Below are 19,071 nucleotides of genomic sequence, written 5' to 3'. Positions count from 1 at the left end.
GCCACATACCGTACCTTCTTTGTTGCTATTGTTGTCCACTCTACTTTCCATTACGTCTTTTGTGACTGATCCGCAAGAGGAATAAGCAGAGACTTGCAAACCCCAAATTCATCACCAATTTTCTCCTTTTTATGTAAGCATACAAAAGTATATTTTTATACCCAGGATTTTTAACTTTTAATGTTTATTTTTGAGAGAGAGAGGGAGGGAGAATGAGGAGGGAACGGGCAAACAGAGACAGAGACACAGAATCCGAAGCAGGCTTCAGGCTCTGAGCTGTCAGCGTAGAGCCCGATGTGGGGCTCGAACCCACGGGCACGTGACATCACGACCTGAGCTGAAGTCGGACGCTTAGCTGACTAAGCCACCCAGGTGCCCCTATTTACAAGAATCTTTGAAAACGACAACTAAATATTGGAACAGATTACTGCAGAAGAAGCCTAAGGTAGCTGGAGAAACTGGTGAATTGCCCACAGAATTAAACGTGAGAATTCTAGGCCACTCCAGAAAGGAGGCCCCAATGTTGTGTCTGAATGAGGTGTCCCGACTAGAGTTCCACACTGTCTTCTATAAACAATAGTCATTTCACTTCCTTTAAAGTAGAGCAAGGTCTTATAAAGACATCCACAAAGCAGAAGTGGAAATGGCTCTCCACCTGGTCTCCACCAAGACCACCTTGTAAAACGCGCTTGTCCACATCCTTCTGCTCTAGCAAATCTTGAGCAGCTCCTCCTCTGTGTGTTTTCACGATGTCCATGCTCTTCCCATCCTTAATCATCTCATGACTCGTGTCTAGTCTCATTTAGCTTTCAGTGAAGCCCTCCTTGACCACAGAAGTGTCAAAAGGGTATCAAGTGAGGAGAGGTCCCAGGGTCTGGAATTTGTTCCTCAGTTAGAACTGTGAGCTGGAGGGATGGGGGTGGGGGAGTGGGGGCTGGCAAGAGAATCAAGGGAACAGAAGAGAAAAAAATACCAAAGACAGCAGCTTGGTACTTGGCACTGTCCTAGGTGCTGAATGATATGTTTGTTTTTCCAAGTTACATATATCGTTAAGACCAGAAAAGGACTGACAAATGGCAACTAGCTACAATGCTACAACTGTATATGCTACAAAGATCAATGCATGAAAAATCCATGTTTATAATGGGCATGTTTATCATTAGTGTCCAAAGGGGTTCCTGCTGGGGAAAAAGTGGGGACCAGAGCTTTGCACAATGTATACTTTTCATTTGCTTTTTGCACTTAGTTGGAATTGTTTCATTAGATTTGTCTATTACTGAACTTCAATAGGAGAACCAAGAGAGTGATTGTATTATTTGTTCAAATTAATATTAACCAAATAGCATACCGGCATTGTGACAGGCATAGGATTATAAACCTGTATGAGGTATAATTCCTCAAAACAAAAGGAAAGAGAGCTTCACAAAGACAGCAGTTAACTTGCAAGACAGAAAATTTGTAATTTTTCATCAAGACATTCTTTCTCTGAATCTTTTATATCAATAACCTAATCTTTCTCTTCTCTAAACTTATAATCACAAAAGATCTCTAGCCCTAATGACAATGGAGAAGTATCTGGTCCAGTAGTTCAAAATTTTTGGACTGCCCCTCTTCAAGGCAATGGCTATCTAAAAAGATAATCATTTCAAGGATTGGTTTTATGACTTGTTTCCAAGTGAGAAGGAAAAATCAGGGAAATTCCATAAGAGCACTTTGTGTTCTCTGTCCTATAGAAAGAATTTATCTGTTTCATCTATATTTGGAGAACACATTCATTCAGATGCTGTAACACAATTATTAATGTGACCATAAAATTATCAGCGAAGCCAAACCCCACAGCTTGAAAGCTCCAAGGACAATTAGATGGATTGTCAAAGCAATAAGCACAATGGATTACATAGTTTAAGCCTTCTACTGAAAACACCTGCATGCTTAATAAAATTTTAGCAGGTATACCTTGATTGACATTAGCTGCTGGAGGCAGCCTATGACTTAAACCACATGACACGAGGGCAACACATTAAATTTTATCCACAAATTAATTTCTCATTGATCTCTGTTTCTATAAACTGCCTGTAGGGACTCCAAACACTTGAATCCTTTAAACAAAAGAAAGGTTAAAAAAAAAATCTTAGAAACATACTGAGGGGTCTCTCTAAGAAAAGTTCATGGCAATGAGAGCCTGATAATACTTCTCAGACATAATGGAAGTATGACTGACCATCTTTCTTTTAAATTAGCTAAAAACCAGTGACCACAAATATGTCTTCATGTAAAGTAGACATGATGACTCGTTTGCTTATCAATAGACATCAGCCAAACCATACTATGTCTCATGATTGAGTGACATGGGTTGTGTTGTAATAAAGGAAGCAAGAGAAAGGAAACTGAATTAAAGTGATATTGGAGGCATGGGTGAGAGTTAGTCAAGAGGAAGTGTTTTCCAAGTCACTCTTTCAACCAGCTAGAAGAAAAACTCTAGAATGGCTTTCCATTACATTTAAAATAATGTCCAAAGAGTTTCCAATTTTACATGGTCTGATCTCATCTCCCTGTACTCCTATATGCAACATCTGTTCTAGCCACACTAGCCCTTTTTTCTGTCATGCAAACATGCCAACATCATTCCCATTGCAGGATGTTACCTGGGAGAGTCCTCCTGTTTGTACCACTCAACCCTGGACCTTCAGATGACTGACATCTTTTTTTTTTTTTTTTTAATCACTAAGGTCCCATTTCAGAATCCATGCCCTCAGTGTGCTAGCTAAAGTCACCTCTTCACAACCCTTCCTTAATACAGAGCATTATCAAAACTCACCCAACTCATCCATCCATCCATCCGTGTGTTTGTTTTTTGTCTGCCTCTGCCACTCTACTGCAAGCTTCGTAAGGACAAGGATTCTGTCTTATTCAAAAATGTCTCTTCAGTAGTCAAATAATGTCTAACACCTAATGGGCACTTAATAACTATTTGCTTACTCACTGTAACAGGGCTAAAAAAAATTGTGTACTTTTTAGAGGTGGTAAGAATAGTGTTTTCAGAAAAGTACTTTAAAAAAGCAATTTCTAACTGAAGAACACTAAGGTCCTGAAGAGAGGCCTTTTGTGCATTTTTGGTACCCACTGCCCTTGTCCCGTCATTGCTGGATTCACTGACTATCCCAACCTGCCAATTACACGTAGGGCAGAATACCAGTCCCAAGGTAGAAGGAATGTGTCACAGAGAATCAGAAGACTGGGGTCCAAGAATAAGGAGATCCTGGACCTGAAATGTTACTGTATTCTCCTCTGTAATAGCATAATAAGACTCAAGGCCCTAACGTGAGATACTTGGGAATTCTATGATATTGGCAAGTAAGGGGTGTTGGTATTGATGACGCTTGATAGAGATTTGTCCTGGGGTCTAACACAGGAAGGTTCTACAAGGTTGGAATTCATATTTTCCTCAGAACCAAGAAAGAGTGCCCACACATAAGGGGTAAGAAATGTCCCTGATTTTGCCTGCTTTCTTTTAAAACTGTAAACTTTGGACTATGACTAGCATCTATAAACAGCTGCCTTGGTTGGTGGTTAGCACATGCTAGTGCAACCCAAAAGCAGAACAGGATGTCATCTGCAACCCAAGCTAACAGTGCCACACCCGCCATGTCATTGCTAGGACATGGGCTCAAGTGTTGTGCACAATACTGTACAGAATGACCTTGGTCAGAAATGAGCTTAGGGCAAGCTCTAGTAGAATATGCCGAATAGAGAAAGTCATTTTACATATACGTAAGGCATGGAAGAATGCAGAAGGTCAATGCCATGACACGGGAACCCTGGAATGGATTTGACAAATCTGGCACCAGGTGGGAAGGTTCATGAGGAATGTCCTCTTGGGGTTTATCATCAAGAGGACAAGTCTAAGGAAGAAAGTGGCCATGTCTCGTGAAGACAATAGGGAGGGTGTGATGTACATACACGCTCTCGATTGTTCCTCTCTACTAAGCCAAAAGTGGGAATCCAGAGAAGCCCTGTACAGAAAGTGATGGTGGACCAAGTCAACGCACATGCAGCCACACAAGGATTCCAATTGTCGCCCAAATACAGTGGGGTCACAGGCAATGATCAGCAACACGTTAGGGCCAAATATGGTCACTTGATTAATAAAAATACACAGAATTCAAAGGTCAAGCCCTGAGTTTACCAAAGCTCACTGAGACAACATGACATTGAGTGGAAAATCTTTTTGTCAAATGTTTATGTAACACAAAATATAATGAGGAAAACAAAAGTTATTTTCAATTCAAAATCCATGATGCGTACAAGAGAAGTTTACATAGTGAAGGTGATAAAAATATTGACTGCTGATGTTGACAGCAAACCTCCTGTGCACACTGTTACTATGTTGAGTGATTCTCTAAATGTAAATTTACCCCCTAAGTGTACATAAGCCAATTCAGGTGGAAGCTCTTCTTCTGCCACAAATTTAACAGACTGTGGTTATCGCGTTTGCCCCTGGGTACAAAGTAATATTTGGAAAAACTACACCTGGCTGTTAAAAATATCAGTGAAGAAAGGTCAACTGAAGTTGTTAGAGGAAGCAGCATCAAAGCACCCCCATGCTAGTTTCTTGGGGTGACTGAGCCAAGAAATAGTGAAGGCCTGGTCAAGAAAATCCTGCTTATCAAACCTTGTGGTTTATTCAACCTTCCACAGTATGCTCCAAAAAATACTCTCAGGTTCTTGTTTTTTTGGTTTTTGTTTTTGTTTTTTTAAGGAGGAAAAGAGTTAGCAAATGCCCCACCCTCTACCCCCCACCCAAAACAAAACACAAAAAACCCCACCAAACGAGTGCCGCCTCACAGGACTTATAGACCTCACAGCCAGAGAAGGTCAGTGGGAAGGCACGGCAGCAGCATAGCATACTTGACCACAAGGCTGAGCAAACTGTTTTCTCTATAGAGCCAGAGAATAAATATTCTGAAATCTGAAGATCAAGAAGTAAAACAGAAGATATTCTGTAGATAATTATGTAAAAACTTTCACTAGTTTTTACTGTCAAAATCTTTATGGACACTGTAATTTAAATTTCATTAATTTACACAGTTTCCAAATATTCTTCTTCTTCCTTCCCCCCCCCTCCCCAACCATTTAAAATGTAAAATCCATTCTTAGCTTGCTGGACAAAAATCAGACCAAGGATGGGATTCAACCCGACAACTGTAGTTTGCAGACCTGTACTCCAGCAGACCGAGAGGTCGCGGGGCAAAATTAAGCCACGGAGTCAGAGTATCTGGCATCGGTTTTCCCTCAAAGTTCATTTAAAACACCAGAAGCATAAAGGTGCCCTGATTGTCTTTTAACAAAATCAGATAATCTCCTTCACCCGGTAGCTGATGTTCACATTCTGGATTTATTTTCCATATCATCTTCGCTGTAGACGTCGCATTGGTTTTGTATGATAAATGCAGACAGGAGCAAAATGGGAAACACACATTAATCAGTTTCCATTACCATGACGAGCGACGGCATTGGGAAGGCATCTGGTGTGAGTGAGGTGTCTGCTCTTTAACAGCCAGCGACCACCAGCCACCGCTTGTAATGCTCTCCTGTTCTTATCTTGTAGGCTTTCATATCGGACTGGGCAAGACACAGCTAATTGTGAGACATGCAGGAACAGTGCATGTGTTATCTATAGGTATGTTAACGTTCTCCTCCTCCCACTTTTCTATTACGAGTGACAAATGATGTTTACCCACAAATGCAAGAATCATTGGGGGCCGTGCTGGGATGATCGTATGAGACACCGAGTAAAGGGCCTTACCTGACCACAGTTCTAAGCTACTTTTCCATCCTCAGCCCCAGGTCTATGATGCCAGGATGAGGGAGAGCTTGAACTCGTTGGTCTTGCAAATGCATCTTAGTGGTTTTGAAAACGGGGAGAGAAGTTTGATGGCCTGCTGCCTCGGAATCGATAGTCATGAGCACTGTGGTGTGTTCCAGAAAGCTCTGAAATATAAGCCCTTCAGATGGTATAGATCAAAGGCTGCAACCCACACCGCATGTGCTAGGAATACCGTAGAAGGACCCAGGCCGCTTGCGTCAAATGCGCAATTTGTTTCCTTAGGAACTCACAGAGACCATTGAACTTGCAACTCTCGGGACTTAACCCCCTGTCTAGAACCCCGGCAGCTGTTCACCATGTTCCTTTTTTTTTTTTTTATAATTTTTTTTTTTTAACGTTTATTTATTTTTGAGACAGAGAGAGACAGAGCATGAACGGGGGAGGGGCAGAGAGAGAGGGAGACACAGAATCGGAAACAGGCTCCAGGCTCTGAGCCATCAGCTCAGAGCCCAACGCGGGGCTCGAACTCACGGACCGCGAGATCGTGACCTGAGCTGAAGTCGGACGCTTAACCGACTGCGCCACCCAGGCGCCCCTCACCATGTTTCTTAATTTAAACTTTATTTAGATTACTCACCTCAACAAGAATGCAGCAGAAACTTTCAACAGGGAAAAACCATGTTAGGCTCCTCGTGATAATTTAGGATTTTCAGACAGAGTCACAACCTTCAGAGAGGTTACGGTCTTTTTTCTTCTCGGAAATGTAATTTTCACAAAGTGAGAGAGGAGTGAGAGATGTTATGATTTAGTTCATTGCGTAAAATGAAGCTTGGAGGGCAACTGTAGTTGACTTCTCAAAAACAATTCTAACTGCATAGTTACATATCCAGAAATGTGTAAAAGAACTCCCGTCTCCCCCGCCAGCAAATACACCTTCCAGAAAGATCTTCAGAGTTACCATCCTCTCCTCAAAAAAGTGGAGACAGAGAGAGGGTATAAATGTCTTCAATGTAGCAAAAAGCTGGAGTCCACACAACCTTGGGCCCAGCACATATCTCCAGTCGGGGCAGAACATTCCAGACAGGACTCAGCCTCTTTAACAGCAGAGCTAAGTCACTTGGTGACCTTCTGTGGGACCAAGCAGAAGAAACCCAAGGCAGACATGAGCGCCGATGTCACACTAGCACATTCCTTACTGCAGAAGTTCTCAACAAAGGGCAATTTTGCCTCCAAGGGGACATCTGGCAAGGTCTGGAGGAAGACATTTTCAGCTGTCATAACTAGGGAGGTGCCACTGGCATCTAGTGGGTAGAGGCCAGGGATGTTGCTAACGTCCGATAAAGTATAGGACAGCCCCACAACAAAAATTTATCCGGTCCAAAACGTCGGTTGCTCCGAGGCTTGACAAAGCCTACCCTACTGGAACCATCGCCAGGTTAAGGTCCATAAAAGGCACAGGACCCTGCAACCCTGCGGCAGCCCCCACCCAGCCTGCCAGCCTGCCTGATTGTCCTCGGCTATTAACAAAGAGGAAGGTGAAAAGCAAGCACCCAGGCAAGTTCTGTTTGTCAAGAACTCGCACAAATCACAAATTACGTCCTCAGGGACTGCTACGTATCAGAGGAGTCTGGTCAGTAGGAAGTTTCTCTACATTCATATCATGGAAGAGAATTTAGGGTCACCAGCGAAGGGATGTAACTCTGACATAAAATAACTTAGGAAAAGCAGTGAAGAACGAAAGCGCCTTGCATGTAACCTCCCCGTTTGGCTTTCGTTACTCTGGGAGCTACAGGTCACCCAGTCTTTTAACGCAACAGAGCAGAAGTGAGCAGAGATTTCCAGAGAAGGTTCAGAGTGAGCATCATGAGCACAAACCCATTTAACATTTTGTGGGTGATTGAAAAAAGAATTTATTAGGACACTCTCCAGGGTAACTGAAGTAATTTAAGTAAATTTAGCTCTAAATCCAGAAGTGACTTACATTAAAAGTGATATTAAAAGTGATTTAGCAAGCCTGTGAAGGACAGAAATTGGTCTTTTTTCAGGAATTAGCTTTGAGTGGTTGCTATTTAGACTTGGCTCAGCCAACATTCTGCAGGAATCCCAGGACACCAGCTACTGGCCCACTTTCTGAAAGAACTCTGAGGGTCTCGGAACCACAGGAAATTGCGAGTAATTGAGCAAAGACTGGCCAGTTAGAGGGACCTGGGCCATTGTGATCACTGTGCTTACCTCCTACAAAAATAGGAAAATGCATGTTTACTCACAGAGATGTTCTCGTCAAGAGATGTGACCACGAGGGAAGGCTGGCCTTCCCTTGGGGGTGTGCATCTCTCTCAGGTGCATGGGAGGAGCCACACAAACCCCCCACCGGCCCTCTCTCTAAATGAGCCAAGTATCCTTGGAGAGGTGGTAGCAGAAAATTGGGAATTTTAGATCTCTCGTGCAGGAAAGTATTTTAAAATCTCTCCTTCAGAGTGACAATTCCCCAACCTCCAAGCTTGTGTCGCACACAGAAGCTACCCTAGAAGGCCTAACAACAACGCTTCAGCTGGACTCATAAAGTCAGCCTTCCAGCCGTTAATCCAGACGAGGACCTTGATATCACTGACATGCTGAACACACACAGCTCATCAAGCTCTGTTCCCAATTTTCCTGCCCCTTTACGTTAGAAGTCATTAAAATTTAACTGTGACTAACTTGCACAGGGTTATATGTCAACAAAAAATTTAAACGCTCTGTACGCTGGTTATTGACACTGGACCAGAGTGTTCTGAGCTCCATAGATGGTAAAAGTGCAAGCTCACTTCCGGTCAACTAATTGAAAACCCAGTCAAAAGGGAAACCATACGCTTAACCTGTTAATTTAATCTGAATCCTATAAACGGAGCTCTTATATTTACTTGGTGGAAAGTTACGCCAGTCTTTTGAGAGGCGGCCCAGGTGTTTTCTGTGAATGCGGGCACCCCACTAGCGTTCCAAGGGATTTTCCATGAGCCATCTTGTGAGGGAATCTGATTTCAGAAAGCTTCTAGATCCTGATTTGCCCCTACCTTTTTCACACTTGATATTTGGTAACACCTTCTTCTGTCCAAAGCGTCTAACTCACAGAAATAATTCTCTTTGACTAAGTTCTATTATATTGGTTTATGTAACATTCAAGTAAGTCACATCATTTCAATGATGGGCACCAACGGCATACACAGATCCAAACACAACATCCTCTTGGTGAGCACACAGCTGCAGAGCGAGAACAGAGAAGCCTGTTCACCAGGAGTGTCAGCGTCGTGTGGTTACGTCACCGCGGAACCACATCAGTGGTTAATCCAGGACAGCCGTGAAGGTGGCTTCCATCATACTGTCTGAATACCAAGGACTAATGTAACAGGATGAAGGAGATACTGGTCTGGTTCTTGGAAGACTTACATCTCTCTGCGTCTGCCCTGATGGCTGACAGTTGTTGATACACCTTGATTCGTAACTTCCCGATCACAGGGTTCCCTTTTGTCAAAAAGAAAGGGGAGCAAGGGGAAATTCGCCGGGTGATGTCTCAGTTTTCAGTCAGGCCTATGACTTCATCCTCAAATGTCAAATGCTTCAGGAAGAATGGAGGTTTCTTTGGTGGAACAGCATTCAGAACTCGTTAGTCCTTTTGCAAGAGAAAGCACCTGTTTGGGGGAGCCCGCAGCATTACACAGCCACAGCATCCCAGAAGTACAGGCCCAAAGTGAGCCAGAGAGAGTGCCCAGATTTCATAGGCTTTAGGATTTAAGTCCATTTCTTCTCACCGAGGAAACCTGCCAACAAGTCCTCCTTCAATTCCTGCACACTGCTCTATAGAGACAGGGTCCTGTCACCAAGGGTCAAGTTAGCTCGAGGTCAAGGCCCTTGCAGTTGGTTCCAAGCGTTGTTCTTGCAGGTGGTTCCAAGCTCTCAGATCCTAGACTTCGGGAATATTCCTAGGAGTCCCCATACCACCATCCTGGCCACTCTTCTTGGCCTTTTCCCATAGGATGCCTAGAGCACCTCGAGACTGAATACGTTGAAGGAGTTTCAAACTAAAGAAATTTTTAAATGCCAAAAGACTGGGTTATCCCAGGAACTGGTAGAACACAAGGGGCCATCATAGCTGCCATATGCACATGTTGCAATTTGTCATACCTGTTCCCTGGCAAGCAGAGAGCCCTGGAAGTCAATGAATTTGACCCCGCCTGTCTTGCATTTACACTTGAAACCCAATTCCCCTCTCTGAGCAGCATAAGAATCCACCGTGTTTCCAGTAGCAGTTGGCCCAGGGAGCTGCAAAGGGTGCCGTGTTCAAGACCCGGCTGCCCGCAGCTCCATCAACACAGTCCTGTAATAAATGTGTACCTTTGCCACAAGCAGCGGTACATATTTCTCTGTAAAAAAATAAGTCTGTCGTGGAAATATACAGGACTTGGAAGAAACATCAAAAGGACAAAAGGTCCTGAAGCAATTTCAGGGAAAAAAGATGCCAGTACCACAAGCCAAAGGTTGGCAACGTCAGCCTGCCAGAGCCTGCTGCTTAGGCACCGGGGCGCCCCAGAGGTCGGGGCTGAACCCCGACCCCCTCTCTTGGGTGGGGTGTCCGACAAATCTCTATATCACGTGGGACGGCACGAAGGACGGGTAGGTCCCTTCCGGCTCTGAAAGCTCGTTGAGTCAGGGATTTCCAAGTGATTTACAGCAGCAGTGAGTCTGAGCTTCCACGGAAAGTATCCATGGGAGGAAAAGTGTGGACAGTCACAAGGCATTGCTCACCCAAGGAATGTCCGTTCCTGCATTGGCAAATCGATTTATGCACAGCCGAACCCCCATTCTTAGGCAGCGAATTGATTGCCCTGCTCGCTCCAGTCCACCGAAACCCCAAACATCAGAAGTAGTATTTCCCATAACTGGGGATTTGGAGGTGGCTGACATGATTAGAGTTTTTCCTAAGATGACATCCCCTGGATTGTGATCTGGACCAATTATGAAATTCTAATTAAAGACCGTCTCGGCATGAACAAAGATTAAAAGAGATACAAGTTTCAGGTTTCTTTAGCAAAACTTTTCTGGTGAATCATCCGTATTTCCTGTCACAATACGCTGTAATTATTTCAGAAAATGTTTTAGAGATAAATTACTAATATAATCTTTGCTCAAAAGCAGTTCAAAATCCTTTGTACCCAGCCTATCTTGGTAATTCTCTAGTCGGACAAATCTGCTGAGTCACCCTCCTGATGATTCACCTTTTGTTCAGATTGTGTTTCAGGAAGGAACAATGAAACACACCATTTCCCTCCCTCACTGAAGTGGTTAATTTCTAAAATAATACCACAACAAAATGGCTTGAATTCAGATTTGTACATTTTTATGAAAATAGCATGTGCCAAACTCAATTCCGAGGCTTTTGGGAATGAAAGCAAGATTTAAAAGGTAATAATGATGCTGATTCCAGATTCATTAAATAGCATCTCTACCAGAATTTAAATTTTTCCTGTAAGTGTTAGAAGTCTCACCATTAGTTGCAAGACCTGAGGCCACTGTACCCTCTAGGAAGATGCTGCCCACACCTGCTCCATTTCTGTACATCAAGGCCACCACACAGTTGGCCTCCAGGGACACTAATTACGTGAGGGAGCAGTCGGGAGGCAGGAATATGGATGGGTAGGAATGCCGGAAGTCTGCTTTGTTTTCAACACCAGTGAGGGAGGGATCTTGCAGAATTTCATGTTGTCTGTGTCCTAATTTTGTCATTTGATATGATCCATTGATGGTCAACAATGGGCGGGATTTCAAACCACTATTTTGGTAAAATACCCAAGCCCTTTCCATTGGATGCTTATACGCATTTCTGCAGCAACCATTTCCATGGGACTCCTAGGAAACGACAGGCTCCACCCCAGTCACTGGGAGCTGGAAAGGAGTCTGTAACCTGGCTGAAGATAAACCCACGCACACCCCCTAGGGTAAGACTTGCAACAACAGAGCTCTGACAAAGGGGAACCTCCTTGTGCCACAGATACAAGGAAGAAAGATTAAGAAGGAGCTGAAGGAAGCTGGGATGTTCCACCTGGGAGGGGGTCGACTCAGAGGAGGCAGGATCATCTTGGAAGGACACCATGTTGAGGAGGGTTCAGATGTGTGCTACAGAGCCGGCTCCTCTGACTGCAGAGTCGGGAACGACCAGCAGGAACTAGGGAGAGAAACAGCCAGTGCTTCCCCAAAGATGGAGGGAGATGCCTCGCTGCTCATGCACACTCATCTTTACAGCAGCTGGGAACTTTCTAGTACCTTGCAATCTCTCTGCTCATCAAGTAGGCAGTTCTCGAATTCTGCACGTTCTTTTCCAAAACGACCGGAGGATTTCAGGAAAGAGGAGTAAGTTTAGCCTTCCATGAGACCGGAGGAGGAACTCACAGAATTAATGGGTGGCATTCTCTCAAATCATCCTTGGTAATTCATAGCATCGCCAATAAGAGCGCCCCATACGGGGATGCAGAGTTTCCAGATGAGATCGTGCACGGAGATTTTACTGATTCTGGTGTAGTGCACAAAGTGCAAAGAGCTGGTGAGGGTGACGCATGATCAGGACAGCCACCAGCACAGTAAGCTTCATAACGAATGAAGTCTTATTGTGAAGAGAGGTAATTGCATTTGTATGCATAAATGGTGCCAAATCTAGCCTGTCCAGAGCCCACTTGGAGTGGAATCTCTACAGCCTTTGTCATTTAGTGATTATCTCTTAGTGGAAGTGCTCTGTCCAGTCCTGCTCTAATTACTGCCACTTGGTGTAGATTCAGTTCTTTAACAACATGAACTGATGTGGAGGAAATTAGCCTTTTGTCTAATATTTAGCGCTCTGTTCTTAGTATTTACGGTGAATGATGGGCTAGGAGGAAGATGACAGAAAGGAGTCCCTGGATAATACCTTGCGCAGTGAGAGTCTGGCATGAGGAAGTATTTTTTTGACACAGTAAATTAAAAGTCAGAAAAAAAGATTTAACGGACCTCAGAATTCTCCCTGGAAATTCCCAAAGCCAATAATGCAAGTGTTTTCTATTCTATCAGAATTTTAAAAGTATATGATTTCTCCCACCTCCTCCCAACATATATGGATTTGGGTTTTTGTAATAGTTAGTAATACCTTAATTCTAAAATGCAACTCTGATACAGAGTAGATGCTGGAAAACCGAAAACTGATTAGTGATCTCAAAGTACTATTTGTAAAGCAATCAGTTAAAATCTACCCAGCAGAGAAAGGCTGATTATATTGATAACCCTTCCCTTAAAACTCTCACCTTTGGTTATGCCCAAAGGGAATAGTTAAGGAGGCATTCACTGATGTCCAAAACTGCTGGAGGGGAGGGCGGAGTGTGTGTGTGTGTGGGGGGGGGGGAAGGTTGCACTGTCAATATCGTGAGAAAATAGATGTAACTCATTTTTATATGAATATGGAGATTTTTCTAGGGGCTCAATGTAGGACTGGGTCCCTACCACAATGCCCTGAGTTAGATCCTTTGAAATCCCATGGGGAACACAGTGACTAGAAAAGACAGTGGTTGCTAGGGCCATACAGCTCACTCAGCTCTCCCATCAGTCATCCTGAAAGAGCTCCTCTCTTACACATAGCATCCCTGGAGATACACTGGGGAGCCTGGGGTTTACATGGCCACTGGTGACACCAGAGGACACGTACAAAGAGATAATGGTTTTCTGGCCTGTGCTATGAGACTATCATTAATTCCTATCAGTGCAGATAGCATTCCTTAGCTCAGATCTGAAATGAGAGAGCTCCATGGAACATCTAGAATTCGAGTCCTGGGTTGGTGGCTCGGGGAGGGGGGGGGTGCGGGGTCAGGTTCCTTTGCACACTACCTCCAGCACCGTGACCCCAGGAAGTCATTTGTCTCTCCGGGCAGACAGGTGCCCATCTTTAAAATGATAAGAGCAGATGAGGTGATGGCCAAGATAACGGCCAACCTCACTCTGGTCACCTAATGTTCCCCGTACCCCGCCCCCAGCACCTGCCACACTCACTATAACCAATTCTGGGGAGTTCCATATCTTCTTATCTTAACTATAGTTATAACACACTTCCTGCCCAAAGACAAAACACTCATGCTCCTCATTGAAGCCAGGGACAGCAGCATGTTGGCAGGTTACATTTCATCATTACTGTTCCCTTGTAATTACAATGTATGATCTCTGCGGCTTGCTGGGCATATGGTGTAAGATATGCTTAATACACATCCGAAGTCTCGTTAGTGATCTGGTCCCTTTCTGACTCGAGAAATTATTATGGGTAGAGGTTATAAATAGGGCTGAGTCTTTACACTTTGACCTCTCTGGGGTACAATTTGTGAGAGGCTAAAACATGGTTCCTTGATCCTGGTGCATCTGGCCAGCCCATAAATTCGGGCACTTTGATAAGACCTGGGTGCAAGGCCAGTATTTGTACTCCAAAGGAAGTCATAGCTAAGATGGAGATCGAGGACAGAACTCAGCCCAGCACCAAGGAAGAGGGCTGTTCTCCAGTATAGTCAAGATAAAGAACCACTCAGAAAAGTCATTGTCTAACAATAACTTTGGCGATCATCGTATAATTATAGCAGGATAACAGACTAGTGTTTTTAGTTTTTACAACAGTAATAATTTCCTTGCCATAGTGTACCAGGAAAGAAGGGGGGGGGGGAGATCTTATAGTTTAGGGATTAATATTATTGAATACTCCTCTACTTCTGGTATTTTACATCTTATAGTGATTGTATAAACTTGGCTTATGTACCTACTATGTGAAATAATGGTGAGGGAAGGATCCAAAGTTATGATGAATCAGTTCTATGTTCAAAGGGTTAAAAAGCTGGCAATATAAATTGTTAATATTTGAACGTATTGGCATGGGACTGACAGATAATATATAATATAGGTATATTAACACATAAACATATTTTGTATATATTCATTTAGATGACAGATTATAAATGTAAAATAAAAAACAGAACAGTAGCATTCTGTAGAGGTCAGAAGTGAGGGGATCTGGATTGAGTTCATCAGTTTATTTCAATTCAGAAGGAAAGCATGTTCTGAGCCTGACACTGTAGTAAATACACCTCAGACATAAGAGGAATTAAATAGGGTCTGTCCCTCAATGAGTTCAAAGTCATGAGAGAAAAACAGCTATGATCCAGTGTGAAATGGACATGCTCTAGTAAAAATGCAGAGACAACGATGCCTGAGGGGCAGCTTGTTCCACATGAGTTTGGACAGGAAGGAGGGTGAGCAGATGTGGTTATTCTGGAAATCCCACAGAAAGAAGAGGTGTCATGTAGCTAGGCTGAAGGATGAGCAGGACGTTGCCAAGGAGTTTCAGGATTTCTGAAGGTGACTATGGAAGGTCACTGAGAAATGGGTTAGGGAGAGGAGAGAGGGGTGTAGAGGAGTAGGAAACAGAGGGAGGGGAGAGGGAGGCGGGAGAGAAGGGGGAGAGAGAGAGAGGGAGAAAGAGGGAGAAGAAACAGAGAGAGGGAGGGGAGAAGAGGAAGAGAGAAGAGAAGGAAGTCGAGATAGAAGGGAGACAGGGAGGCAGAGAAGAGAAAGAAAGCCCACTGCTTGGCAGTTTCAATGGTCAGAGGAAAACCTTCCCAAGGTCTCAACAAGGGTAGTGGATGTTGGCCCAAGAGGAAGGATGCTGAAGGCAAATCTACTGACCCAGCTGGTGGGATGAAGCACAAAGGACTAGTGAAGCTTGATGGCAAGGTGTGTGGCTTTGGCCACCTGGATGAATGCTGGCTGTAGGCTGTGTTTGAAAGGAAAAGACAATAGGCTGGAGGAAAGATTTGATTTTGGACATGCTGGATGTATGATGCCCCCAGATGTTCAAGTGGCAATGCACTTGGGAGAGTACGATGGCTATTTTGGGTCCGGGTTCTTCAACTACCTGGAGGTGTGGCCAGGGTCGTGTATGGAAACCAAGGCCCAGGAGGAAGAGACTTCCTAAATTCTCCCAGCTGGCAAGGGACACAGCCAGTCTGAAAACTCAGAGCCTAACCTTGGGCTCCCTCTGAACAACACCGGCGTTGTCCATGGTGCTGATAGGGAGCTTGCAGATTCTAGCTATATATGTAAAGCATTGCACTTTGGGGAACATGATCTGTCCCATCCAGATCTACACAGCAAGAGCCAGCACATACCCTGATGACTGTGTTTCTCTGCACTCGAGGTTGTGCCGTGGAACGTCCACGTGGTGGAAGAGCACATGTCCACCACCATTTCGCAGCCCAGCAAGCTCAGGTCCCCCAAGGGGAGATGATTTACCCATAGTGGCAGAGCGCAAGTCAGTCAGAGCCACAGATAGCGAAGGGGACTCTGCAATCTCATTCAGGGAGAATTAAAAACAGACAATTCTGCTCTGCAGTCTACGGAGCCTGCCGACGTTGCTGAGGCTGGAGAAATCCGAGATTTCAGGTTTTCCTCCACTCCAGAAAACACAAATGCTTGGGAGCCAAACTCACTTGCTTTCAACTCCTAACTGCTCCACACAGAGGACTGAAGAAAGGGATGTTTTAACTACGTTCCCCTTAAATTAACTTGAGGAGTTGGCGACAGCGTGCTAAAGAAACCATGGCGAGGTCCAAGTATTTATAGGAGCATCAGACAAGCAGAGCACCGACTGGAGAAGCTACAACCACACTCCTCTGCACAGGGAGTGGGGGGAGAGGTGTTACTACAAAGCTTAGCAGAGTCTCCAGGAAGAAAACAAAGCTTGGGTGCCAGCTGACGGAGCAGCCTAAGATTTAGGATACGCTTTTGTTTCTTTGGAAATGTACAGAATAATAATTTTTAAGAAAAGCCCCTATAGTTAAATTTTTCATTTTTAAAAAAAAATTTTTTTAATGTTTATTTATTTTGAGAGAGAGAGCAAGAGACAGAGCATGACCAGGGGAGGGCAGAGAGAAAGGGAGACACAGAATCTGAAGTAGGCTCCAGGCTCTGAGCTGGAGAGCCTGACGCATGTCAGCACAGAGCCTGACACAGGGCTCGAACTCACAAACCATGAGATCGTGACCTGAGCCGACATCAGATGCTTAACCTGACCGAGCCACCCGGGTGCCCCCAAAACTTGCACTTTTAAAAGATTAACCAAAGAAGTTGACTCGACAGCCCGTTGCTTTAATCATTTATCACAGTGGGTCACGTGGAGTAGGGCACGTGGCTTCACGAAGGCCTGTGCTGTTGCGTGATTCTGTTCACGTGGAGTTCTCAACACAAAGCCTTTGGTGAAATGGTTCGATTGTCTGGTGGGAGGAGGGGAAGCAGGCAGGGAATGGAGAAGTGTCAGGGTAAATAAGAGCAGCTCCTGGGGACTTATGTCTTGGACACAGCCCCAGGACTTCGGGGCACTCTGTCTCACCCAGCACAATCTGCAGTCTGGGTTTTGCTCAAGCAGGAAAGGCGAGAACACCTGGCACAGGTAAGGCTGGCCTGGCCACAGCCCCTTCACGTTCACGTTTTGGAGCCCAAGCATCAGGACTTTTTCCAGACGGCTCATCCTCCTGACAGACAGCATTCTGCATGACCTACATCTCCCCATGACAGTGCATCACGAACACCAGATCCTGCCTGCGGGAGATGGGTGGCAGTTCCAGCGGCCTCCTGCTTCGTGTGTGCTGACGGGCACACAGACCCCGGCGGCTGCAGAGAGCGGTGGAAACCCCCAGCAGAGTCCACGGACCTGGACTACGAGGTCTACAGCCCAAACTCGGAATACAAACACCTCCATCCACTCGTTCCACCAGGGTTATGTCTCCGAGCGGGAACCACTCCAGGGAAAAGCAGGACTAAACTGGACAGTGGAGGCCGCTCACCCTCAACAAGATGGAAAACACCACCCAGACCTCCACCTGTGGCCCAGGCCTTCCTCCAGCCCACAGGAGGAATGAAACACTACTCCTGAGCTCCCCTGAGCAGAGCACGGGAACAGCTGACCACTCAGGAGCGCCTAGGGACCCCGTCCATCCTTTCCAAGATCTTCAGACAGACTCTTCCAGAAAAACAGAAGTGGGGTCTGAAAGTGTGGGGCCCAGCTCCAAAAGGATCCTTGTGTGTGTTGCAGAAGATGTTTCCTTATCTTCTTTGATTATGTTCTGACAGAATGGAGACAGGCAGATTCCACTTGGAGCGGGCTCCACGGCGGGACCCCCAGGAGAAGCCCTGTTGGTCTGTGGCAAGGAGTGGGCTCAGGGTGGGAGGAGAGAGGGGGCGGGGGGCACGGGCCACGTGACTCAACCAGAAGAGCCCAGGGCAGCTAGGACTAAAGCAGAGGCGACTTTGTCTTTTAAGGCTCTGCGTTCACTTGTCAATTCAGTAAGTATGATGTAGTCAACTGCCATGATCCAGGCTCTACTGTGGGTGCTGGGAACAGGGGATGGGACAACATTCCCCCAGTCCGTGCACCTGCATTTGGGGGACAAAGGCAAAATAATCAGGAAACGAATAAGTAAGTATTTGTGGTGAGGGCAGAGAGGGTGAAAAGAAAGGAGTGGCAGGAGGGACCTGTGGGAGGCGGCTGGAGAAAGGGGACGAGGAGTGGCCAGCTATGCCAGGCCAGGCGGGGAGAAAGTAAGAGCCACGAAGACAATAGTAATGTCTTCAGCAGTGGTGACCACACCCGCACCACGGGGTCTGCCAGGCAGCCACAGGGCCCCATCCCCACATCCAGTGGCACTCAGGGCACTGCCTCTCCCGCAGGCACAGGATAACCGAATAACTCACAGGGTCGGGGTCTGTGCGCAGAGTCCGAGGGCCCGATGTCCACTGGTGGCTTCTGTCCAAGTCCTCTGCTCCAGACAGGACAGCAGGTGCTGCTTCCCTCTGGCCATTTGGCTAAGACTGAAGGGACCTCTGCTGTATGTCAGCCACAGTTAGCCAGACTACTAACCTTCAGACACTGCCCTCTCCAGTCAGTTGTCTGCCTCAGATCAACCCGGTGACTTGGCGTGTTCCTTCCACAATGACAGAAGGCCCCCAGGGGACAAGAGGGCACATGGTACTACGCATCATGAGTCTGATAGCCAGGGCACACCGTTCCACAGGCAGACGCACTGCCATGTGTGAGTGACGGGGGGAGGGGGGGGGTGGGCACGGCTCAAGGTCACTGCCGGTCTCATGGCAGGCTTTCCCAGGGGGCGTGTGTGGCCATACACCCTCCCTCCATAAAGAAGCCGGCTCTAGCTCCTGCT

At 45.6% G+C, this 19,071-nt stretch overlaps 2 protein-coding genes across 8 annotated transcripts in view; one reads left to right on the top strand and one right to left on the bottom strand.

Annotated features, from left to right (window-relative positions):
• The window catches only part of DOCK1 (dedicator of cytokinesis 1), a 532,945-nt gene that overhangs the window by 289,770 nt on the left and 224,104 nt on the right, over positions 1 to 19,071 (bottom strand). The gene's annotated exons all lie outside the window — the stretch shown is intronic.
• Positions 1 to 19,071, top strand: part of INSYN2A (inhibitory synaptic factor 2A) — a 56,722-nt gene that overhangs the window by 34,720 nt on the left and 2,931 nt on the right. For 5 of the 6 annotated variants that reach the window (XM_086681166.1, XM_086681168.1, XM_086681164.1 and 2 more), the window contains one exon: positions 5,609 to 5,680. The exons of the other annotated variant lie outside the window; for it this stretch is intronic. In XM_086681166.1, coding sequence (XP_086537292.1) covers positions 5,609 to 5,680 — 72 coding nt within the window. The remainder of the gene's footprint in view (positions 1 to 5,608; positions 5,681 to 19,071) is intronic. 6 annotated transcript variants of the gene reach the window in all.

This window comes from Puma concolor, chromosome D2, assembly GCF_028749965.1.
Source record: "Puma concolor isolate L17-30 chromosome D2, mPumCon1.1.hap2, whole genome shotgun sequence".
NCBI lineage: Eukaryota > Metazoa > Chordata > Mammalia > Carnivora > Felidae > Puma > Puma concolor.
This window is presented reverse-complemented; position numbering and strand designations above follow the sequence as displayed.